Below are 9,868 nucleotides of genomic sequence, written 5' to 3' on the forward strand. Positions count from 1 at the left end.
GGTACTAAGCTTAAGTCCTTAGTTAGAGCTCGTTAAAAAGAGAGAGTCGGTAGACTACTAAAATAATCTTAAAATAGAGGTTTAGGTATAATCGTAAACTAAATAGTAAGATTAAATAGTAAGTTAAACGCTATTATATAAGCTATAATATCGTTCCTATATAATAAAGGAGAAGCGTATTACTCTACGCTCTACGAGGTAAAAGGGAGAGTACTCTATCGCTCTCTTAATAGAGCGAGAGAGCGGTTACGTACGTCGATCCTAGGAGCTAATACGTACCCTACTCGATCCGTAATAATTAATTACTAAAAGAGTAACTTAAATAGCTTTAAAACTTAATAATTAAGGAAAAAAAGTCTTTAGCTACTACCTCTATTATCTTATTATATATACACGTAAAGTAGATAGTAAGAGGAGATTACTAAACATCTTTCAAAGTTTAAAACCTTACAAATTCTTAGAAACGACGGAAATGTTCGTTTGGGCCACCGGGAAAGCCCTTGTAATAACGATTCGGTACTCTGCTTCCTACCGCAAGTCATTCTTGTTTGAGGACTTGCTCCTGTGATGAGGGCCCGGTCCCCTATCTCCCCAGTAGCCTCGTGAAATCTCCGACATGTTGGAGACACATCTCGGATGTTCGTGCTCCTGCTCACCGCCCATTGGCCAAATTGGAACGAAACAGACTTCGTTGTAGCCGCATCCCCGGCACCTCTTCCAGATTGGCCATGCAAGCCACGATTTCAAGCTTTGCGTGCGGTCCAGCGCCTCCTTGTGTGTGGATGCTTCGGCTGCGTTTGACAATGTTGAGCATATCGTTGTCGCAACATTGAGCACCGATACAGCGGCCACACCAGATGACGAGGACAACTCGGGTACATACTGCGTTGCACAGCGATGTATCTCCAAGGTGGTGTTGCGATTTCCGTAATCGATGAAAGGTCGAAGGAGCTGCCTCAGCTCAGCTTTGAACGATTTGAGGTTGTCGACATCACCTGAGGCCAGATACTGGATGCGGTCGGCATATTTCGTAACAACCATGTCGGCTACGGCTTGCCAGTCCTTGGGATCAGTTGTCGGCGGTTGGAGAATCATCTCTTTCGTGGCCGTGAGGAATGTGCGGATAATGTTAGAGTCGTTGCGAGCACGCGGCAGTTTCTTCTCATTGAACGTCATTGCACCTTCGGCAGCAAAGAGGCTGATGAAGTTGTCGTAGCTCAATGTGACCCGATGCCCACCGATGCCATCGAACCTTGAAGCTACCGCTTGGTAGTAGTTCAGCCCGTTTCCATTGCCGCCAGGGCCTGATGAACCACCCATATCTTGAGATGTGGCCCGAGTTATCCGTTTGACATCGAGGTCCCGCTCGAACGAACACAGAATGATCTCAAAACCGAGCTCCATTCTCAAGAAGCCGTCAATTTGGCCTTGCCATTCTGTCTGAGCGAGCTCGCACAGCTTCTCAGCACGATAGACCTCACCCATTGGCCCTCCCGGACGTCTATGGCCATCTTTGGATGGCTCGCGTAAAGGTGGATGATCATCAGCGCCTTTGGGTGGAGGGTTATCGTGCAAGAGAACAATATCTTGCATGTCGAGTGTGCCCTTGTCTGACTTTGCAGCCGATTGACCGTCGATATACAGAAGGCGAAGGTCTTTTTTGGGTTGGTACGTGTGGAGGTATCCATAAGACTGGTCTTCGGGGCTGTTCTCTTCGATAAAGAGACGTTGTTGCTCATGTTGCATTCGCGCACGCGCTCGTTGACCTGCAGTGTGGGTGAGCGGACGATCATCGTGACGTGGATGCCTTGGCTCGAGATCATCACAGGCTGAGTCGCCGTGCCATGGCATGTATCTGGACCTCTCATCGAATCGCTCGGGAGGATGCCAGGCTTCGTCGTCGTGCGGATGGCGTTCCGGCTCAGGTGGTCCACCTCGTCCGGGTGGTGGTCCTCGATGAGATCGCGCAAAGACGAGAGCATGCTCCGGCTCGAACGCAAGCCATTCAGTGCCATTGATGCGCGCGGGTTCGCTGGTACCATGATAGAGCTCAACACCCTTTGGTACAGTGGCCAGAAAGAGCGACATGCCGTTGTGGATCAGTGACGAGCCCCATTGTCGCATAGAGCTGTGTATAGCATTGAAGATGTGGTTCGAGTTCTGAACGCTGGGCTTGGTATCCTTCCCAGAGGCATATGTAGATGCAAGCCCAAGGCTCAGGGAGGCCCAGAGATTGCGCATGTCGGTCAGATCGAAGTCGGTTCAGGCCCGAGATCTCTAGTGGTAGGCGCGGCTGGCGCAGGGAGATGGAGGCGTCAAATATATCTTTTTGTTCTCCCTTTTGATAGTACGACCACATCCACGCGGCCATGGAGATAAGTTGTCGTCAGCTGCATCTTTAGAGAATGCCGATGAGCTGCCGGGGTCGGAGGGCAGCATGAGCTCGGCCGAGCCGGTGGACGATTCGCCATGTCTGCAGCCATCTTGGATGTCGAGCAGTGAACGGAAGCAGAGATGTTGATGTTGATGGAATATGGACGCTGACAGCGTGAAGAGGATTCGATGCGAAATAATCTGATCTTAGGGTGTGAGATTGTCAATCTAATCTGATCGGATATCTTCATGCCTGAGGCAGGCACTGGCTTCGACTTCGTCTCCTAGCCCAGGAGAAATCCATCACCAGCCACTACCACTCCATACCGTGGTATCGTTTAGACTAGAACTGTGACATGACAGCTCAAGATCCACGGAGGCGAGAATATGCCCAGGTTGTTCAGTCGACGCTCTTTATGCGCCACGAAGGTGTCACAGATCCCATCGACATGACAACCGAACCGAGCTCGGCAAGCATCCCAGCGGCCTTGCTAATCTCGCCGTCCGAGAAGAAACCGAAGTTCTAGGTGAAACATCTATCTCAGAGTCAGAGCGCTTCAGATGGGCTGTGCCCTTTCCAATGGAGAACCAGACCGTGTACCAGCCCATCTGTCCCGCGCTTCGACCATTTCTGGATCCTGAATATGTGCAATTTCACGAGCGGTACATGCAGTACGTAGTACCTGACCATGTTAAAGCATGGGACGGCAGTGCACGTACTCAGCCGTCACTCCCACCTGGTGGCTCGGTACCCGTTCCAGTCCAACGAATACAAGATGTTCGTCTAGAGAACTGTCAGCTGAGGGTCTTCGTACCTGACGATCTTATGGGAGATCAGAAAGCACCAGCACTACTGTGGTTCCACGGTGGTAAGCTTCCAATGCCATAGGACGCTTTGAGCCGCAAGACACTGACTATTAGGCGGATGGGCTATTGGAAGCATCGATAGCGAGAACGACTTCTGCGCATATACATGTCAGAGTACGTAACATTGACTGGACTAAGACAGTACATGCTGACGAGATTGAGCTGCGAAATGTATTGTAGTCACCGTCGGCTACCGGTTGGCGCCGGAGCATCCGTACCCAGCTGCTGCAGAAGATGCCATAGAAGCTCTTCAATGGCTATTTAAGCAGGCGACAAGGCCCACTGCCTTTAACGTCGATCCTCAGAGAGTGGCAGTTGGTGGAACATCTGCGTCTGTATTTCCGCCTTTGCTCGAAATTATGACCACTGACGGATGATTAGTGGCGGAAATCTGGCAGCAGTATTACTCTTAGAGGCTGCCTGCTTATTTCGATCCTTCAAGCCTGTCTTTCAACTTCTGGTCGTTCCAGTCATCGACAACAAAGCTACGCTGGGTAATGGCTGGACCAACATTTATGCCCCTTGGTTGACGCCAGACAGAATGCTCTGGTATCGAAAGATGTACCTCCCCAATGATGGCATCGTGCGAGAGCTTTCTCGAGAAGATTGGCAGATATCACCCAACATGGCTCCATACAAGTTGCTTTCCAAGTGTCCACCGACATGGATAGCAGTTGCTGAGCACGACCTCTTGGCCACAGAAGCGCTTGCATATGCACAACAACTTCGAGATGCCAAGGTCCAAGCAGACGTGAAAGTGTACCAAGGATCCACCCATTCCATTTTGGCACTCAATGGGGTGTTGTCGAAGGGCCGAGAGTTGATGTGGGATGCGGCCAGTGTGCTTAGCAGAGCATATCGGCCTCAATACTTTGCTCCGTTGCCATCGCCAGAGGAGTCGATATGACCAACAACAAGGCCGTCATTGCTCGGGTCCGTCGGGGTTAGGCTGGTGGCTGGAGAAGAAGATTACGTGCTCTGTCACCAGTGAAGTGCATGTGGAAAGGTGCGTCGGACACATAAACATGAGCAGCTCTAGGGCTACATATGTGCCACTCACAAGAAAATGTCGATCATGACCCTGTATGCAGTGCAATGCGGGCCAAGGGATCGGTGTCAAATAGAGATCAGCGTACATACAGCCGATTCCGGCTAAAGATCCTCATGACCTCGGGGATAGCAACTTCGTCCCTCTACGCCTTGGCATTTGGTTTTGACGCCCTGCGACATCTTTCTATGACTTATTCATTGCAGTTGAGATCACTCAAATGGCGGCGGGATCCAGCCTGGTACGATGACCTTCACCTCCAGATGAGACCGTGATGAACTCTCCCCCGCAAGATGAACTTCCTACCATCATTGGGTTCGAAGATGGAGACCAGGAGAATCCGTACAATTGGTCGACGGTATGTCAATGATAGCTACATGAAGATTCAATGCTAACCGTAGCCACAGGCCAAGAAGTCTGTCATTGTCATTCTCGGAACGCTGGTCGTGGTGAACAGCACCGTCGCCAGCGCGCTGCCCAGTGGCGACTCACCCCAACTACAGCAGCATTTCAATGTCTCAGACGAAATTCAGCTGGTCCTTCCTAACTCGATCTTCCTGGTTGGCTATGTCCTGGGCCCGTTTTTCTTCGCACCTCTCAGTGAGAACTATGGCAGACGATTTATCGTTGTGGGCACTTTCCTGGCTTACACCATCTTCACCTTGGCCATATGTTTTGCGCCAAACTGGGCGGCGTTCATCATCTTTCGACTTCTGACTGGCATCTTTGGGTCTACGCCTATATCAGTGACTAGCGGGTATGCTACAGTGATACGAGCCTGCGGGACGATGAGCTGATCTCAGAGTAGACTCTTCGCCGACGTTTTAAACAACCCAGTTCATAGAGGACGGTCGGTTGCTTGGTTCATGGCAATAGCGGCTTTTGGGCCTGCGTTGGCGGTAAGCATTGGGTTATTACCATGAATAAGGGCATGTACTGATCGTCTACCACAGCCGACTCCATCAGGATACCTCTCGCAATACAGCTGGCGATGGCCCTTCTGGTTTGGTCTCATCTTCGCTGGTGCATGCGCCGTGCCGATAGTGTTCCTGCCTGAGACATTCGGCCCGGCAATACTGGCGAAGAGGGCACGTAAACTGAGGAGGCAAGATCCAAATGCTAACGTATACGGCGCCCTCGAGTTGAAGAAAGTCTCACCTCGTCTGTTCGTTACAACAGTCCTCGGAAGACCACTTCGAATGATCATTACCGAACCTATCGTGTCGGCATCTTGCTTGTATCTGTCATTGATATATGCTGTGTTCTTCATGTTGGTGCAGGTGTATCCGATCATCTTCGAGCGTAAGCTGATTCGTACTCCGATTCCCCTGAACAGTGTACAATGTACTGACATGGGTGTAGCAATCTACAACTTCAATCAGGGAGAAACGGGTCTCGCATTCTTGGCGTGTATGTCAACAACTACCTCGTTCGCACTCAAGCACTAACAATGTCTTGCGCAGTCGCCGTTGGATCGTTACTAGCCTTACCCTTCTGCTTCTGGTGGGACCACATCCTCTTCACTGCCAAAGCAAAAGCACGACCATGGTCGAACAAAGCCGAATACCAAAGACTACCACTGGGCATCGGATTCGTGCTCATCTCGCCGCCAGAGGCACGGCTACCGCTCTGCATGGTGGGTTCCATTGCTGTTCCTATCGGTCTATTCTGGTTCGCATGGACCAACGGGCCATCCGTACACTGGATCGTGTCTATCATAGCTGGTGCGCCGTTCGGCTTCGGGCTTGTCTGGGATGGAAACAGCTTGGGGAGGGTATATATCGGCTATGCCTGTGCAATACAATGCCTTCACCTGCGCCTGCGACACTCTGAGCAACGCCTCTGCCTCCATTACGTCCACCTCCATTACGTCTGCTTCCAACGACTCTGCTTCCAAAAGCTAGAGGCCACTTGTAGACTCCAGCAATTCTGCAGCCATTCACTGCCCTCTGTTATCATCCTCCCTCTAGAGAAACGAGGTCGCACCGGCGTGGCTGTAATCGTCATCCCCCCGCAGGCGCAGGCGTAGGGACTGAAGCGCTCTTGCGCTTCTTCTTGGCCGGTGGAGCCGTGCCAGCATCGCTCGCGCTGCCGTCCTCGCCTGCAGGCGTAGGGGTAGGGGTTGTCGCGCTCTTGCGCTTCCTCGTCGTCTTCTTCTTGGGCGGTGGGGCGGCGGCATCGTCATCACCATCTGCAGGCGTAGAAATAGAGGTTGCACCGCTCTTGCGCTTCTTTGCCGTCTCCTTCTTCTTCTTCTTCTTGGGCGATGGAGCGACGCCAGTATTGTCATTGTCGTCGTCGTCGCTAATTGCCCCTGTGACCCCATCGCCACTGTTAAGAGCCTTGGTCGCCTGCTTGACAGTAACCCCCGTAGACTTCATAACGGACGACTCACGTCTAATCACGATAAACGTCGCCTGACTGTCGACCAGGGCGTTCACTGCATCGGCTGCAATACCATGCTGATCCCTTAGGTGCTTGTTGAGATTGCACTTCCTCTTCCACTCAGTAGTCGAGGTGCAGCCTTGGTGGAAGCATCTCTGGGGGACGAACTCCTTGACAGCATTGCGAGCAGGGTAGAACGGCTGCATTTCGGCGGCCGTGGACAGGCCATGGGTCCGCAGGTGGATTTTGAGGCCTGTAAGATCCCTATATTGGACCTGGCTCTCGCAGGCCGGGAACGGGCACGACACAGGCCAACGGTCCGAATGATAGCGTGATTGATGAGCCTTGTAATCGCTGAGCTTGGTGAAGATCTTCGTTGGGTCGCAGCCGGCCTCTTCGCATGCCTTCGCCTGAAACTCATGAACGCTCTTGATGTGCTGGTCGATCACCCCCTGGCCCTGCGGGCTGAGGGTCGAGTAATCACACCCATCATGCGGACAATAAGTCTGGCCATCTCCAGCCTGGAGCTGGGCGACGGCAGCTTGGAGCTGCCGCAAGCGTTGTGGCGAACAGGTGGGTTCGTGGTTCTCCACGACGCCCAGCAAAACGCTCGAGAACGGGCAGCCGGGTGTCTTCTTGCATGCATATTCGAATGGCGTAGGTCGGCTGCGGGAGTTGCCCATTGTACAGGCGCCAGCGAAGAGCGTGGCAAATTCCTCATCGGAAAGGTGATGGCTGCCGTTGGCACAATGCTTGGCCCAAAGCGTGGCGAAGCGCTCCGAGGAGACCTGGTTGTACTGGGCGTATGTGTCGATCCACACGGCCGCAGCGCTGGCAGCTGGAGGAGGAGGAGAAGGAAGAGCAGGCGGATGCGGCTCGTGGTCAGCGCTGTCGTCCTCACGCGTATGACGGTCGTCAAGGTGGCCCAGCATCATTTGCGTGCACGTCTGCAAATCCTCGTCGGTAGCGTCAGCCTCAACGGCGGCCTCGAGATCCTTTTCAGACAGAGAGCACAAAAGAGGCGCTTCTTCCTCGGCATTTGGGCCAGGTGTGTCATCAACATTCTCAGTCCGCAGCAGGGCCTCCTCCAGATTGGATATCTCAGCTGGCAAAACTCGAATTTTCGCCAGCTCCTCGTCGCTCAGCAGGGCTGGGTCGATGTTGTCGTGGAGGGATTCGGCGTGCAGGCGGCCATCACCGCTGCCACCATAGCCTTGCTCTGTCGACACAGCAGCGGCGCCAGCAGCGCCAGTGGTGGAGGGGAGGTTTGCGGCCGCGTGTGTGGTGGCCTTCGAGATGGGAGCGACGGTGGTGGTGGTGGTGGTGGTGGTGGCGCTGTGCCCGCTCTGTGGACTGGTCCTCAACTCGCCTGGTGCGCGGCGAGGTAGAGGGGATGGCGTGGTCAAAACTGCAATAATCTCGCTGCGGTGTGCCTTTGGAGTCGATTGTGCGAGTGCCTGGGCACGTTCTTCGCGGATGAGTGTTCGAGCCCGCTTCTTGTTGGTGCGGTTGAGCTCTACACCTGGGCCCAAGACTGCGACCATCTCCTCCACGGTACAACGAGCATTGATTTGGGAGTAGACGGAGGCGTCGCCGCCAGCATCGTCAGCGGGCTCCGGTGCGGCCGCAAAAGTAGGCTCGCGTTGGTGCAATCTGTTGGCCTGGTCCACACGCAAGTTCCACGTCTCAGCAGTGCTTCCGCCGACATATTTCTCGGTCAAGCCCGACTCAAACGTCTGGACGCTATGGCCCAGAGTCTGCCGGACAGCCTCGGTGGCTACGCCTGCCCCATCCAGACCACTTGCCGGCAAGTGAGCCACCTCGCGAGAAGCTCCATTGCGAAGGGCGTGGGCGTAGATGCGAGTCCCGACAATGCCTGCAACCAGGCCCATTACCTTGATGGTGGACGTCAATTGACCCGCATGGGCTGGTCGATCGAGAACGCAAAAAGTGCCTGATTGCTGCTTGAATCCAACCAGTACTGGCAGCTGAGGAGAAGTCCACACGACGCAGCGATCCGAACGGGCGGCAGCCCGGTCCAGGACTTCTTGCAAGGTCGTTCCGGCGACCAGACCGTGCCGGAGAGCGTGCGTCAGGAGCAGAGCGATCGGGCAGCAGTGTGTCAGGTGCTCCCCGTCCAACGGGCGCAGGTATCTCACCACATTTTCGTTCATGATGTTCTTGGATCCCTTGGCGAACTCGATCGTTACTTCAGCACGCAAGTCAGTGAGCGCAGGCGTAGGACTGTTCCCAACCAGGTAGAGGTTGATATGGCGATAGTGCATGAACTCCTCGACATAGCCACGCGTCAGAGCAACGTCGCCGGCTCTGGCGCCGAGAGCCGCGACCAGCACCACCGAGAGCGCCCTGCTGATGGTGACATCCATCGAGCGATTTGGTCCAGGCTGGAGCTGGTGTTTGAACCAGGCGCGAACCAGACGTGACAACGTCGCGAAACCGACCCAGCTGCGCCGGTTCCAGGTGCCGCGAACCAGCTTCTTCTTCTCGACCGCATCGTCGATCAAGGTTCGAAATCGTATGGAGTCGTGACGGTCAATCTTGAAGCCCTGCTCGCGACTCCACCGGAAATGGCCGTAGCTAATGAGGACTTTGACGGCGTGAATGATGGTGTTTTGGCTGAGGGCAGGCTTACCCCGGTCTTTAACCTCGAGTTGGCCTGTTCACTCATTAGTCGTCATTCGAAGAAAAAAAAAAGGCAGCGAAGAGCAGAGGTGTATAGGAGGATTGGAAAGAGCAGGTCAAAATGCTTACCGATCATGGTGGTGCAAAATCGAATGAGGTCGTCACCGGTGAAGGGGGTGTCCAGGCTCTTCTTCAAGGTATGCAGGCGAAAAGCCTCAAATCGGTTGACCCAGAGCGATTGAATTGCCCGCGAGCCAACCGCTCCGTGGCCAAACGACAAGTTCTTGACTACTTTCTTTGAAGTCAAGCGGTCGTCGGCTGCGTTCTCGATGATCTTTCCAATGGATTTCTCTCCCAGGTGCGCCCGCAACTTGACAGGGGCATCGTCTGCCGATATAACATCGGACGAGTTGAACAGATCAGACATGTTGGTGTGAGTGCGGTGGAGCAACAGCGAGGACACAGGCGGGTGGTGATGCACAATGTCGGCAGGCGAGCAAGTCCGCTGGGTGCCGGTGGGTGCAGCAAAGCAGGCACTCGTGTAGGAGGGGG

At 53.9% G+C, this 9,868-nt stretch overlaps 3 protein-coding genes across 3 annotated transcripts in view; 2 read left to right on the plus strand and 1 right to left on the minus strand.

Moving 5' to 3' along the window:
* Positions 1 to 528: 528 nt before the first annotated feature.
* On the minus strand, positions 529 to 2,241 carry M409DRAFT_69030 (uncharacterized protein; the record flags this gene model as incomplete). Its single annotated transcript, XM_033818095.1, has 1 exon — positions 529 to 2,241. The coding sequence occupies one exon, from the start codon at positions 2,239 to 2,241 to the stop codon at positions 529 to 531; it is 1,713 nt and encodes a 570-aa protein (XP_033663286.1).
* A 712-nt stretch (positions 2,242 to 2,953) lies between these two features.
* Positions 2,954 to 4,147, plus strand: M409DRAFT_69031 (uncharacterized protein; the record flags this gene model as incomplete). Its single annotated transcript, XM_033818096.1, has 4 exons — positions 2,954 to 3,242; positions 3,295 to 3,354; positions 3,403 to 3,571; positions 3,622 to 4,147. 4 exons carry the CDS (start codon positions 2,954 to 2,956, stop codon positions 4,145 to 4,147), a joined length of 1,044 nt encoding a protein of 347 aa, XP_033663287.1.
* Positions 4,148 to 4,562: 415 nt separating this feature from the next.
* M409DRAFT_69032 (uncharacterized protein) overlaps positions 4,563 to 9,868 on the plus strand; it is a gene marked incomplete at both ends in the record, with an annotated part of 11,443 nt that continues 6,137 nt past the window's right edge. Inside the window, 6 exons of the mRNA XM_033818097.1 lie at positions 4,563 to 4,646; positions 4,696 to 5,045; positions 5,097 to 5,187; positions 5,242 to 5,590; positions 5,651 to 5,698; positions 5,752 to 6,062. Coding sequence (XP_033663288.1) covers positions 4,563 to 4,646; positions 4,696 to 5,045; positions 5,097 to 5,187; positions 5,242 to 5,590; positions 5,651 to 5,698; positions 5,752 to 6,062 — 1,233 coding nt within the window. The remainder of the gene's footprint in view (positions 4,647 to 4,695; positions 5,046 to 5,096; positions 5,188 to 5,241; positions 5,591 to 5,650; positions 5,699 to 5,751; positions 6,063 to 9,868) is intronic.

This window comes from Zasmidium cellare (genome assembly GCF_010093935.1).
Source record: "Zasmidium cellare ATCC 36951 unplaced genomic scaffold M409scaffold_35, whole genome shotgun sequence".
NCBI classification, from domain to species: Eukaryota; Fungi; Ascomycota; class Dothideomycetes; order Mycosphaerellales; family Mycosphaerellaceae; genus Zasmidium; species Zasmidium cellare.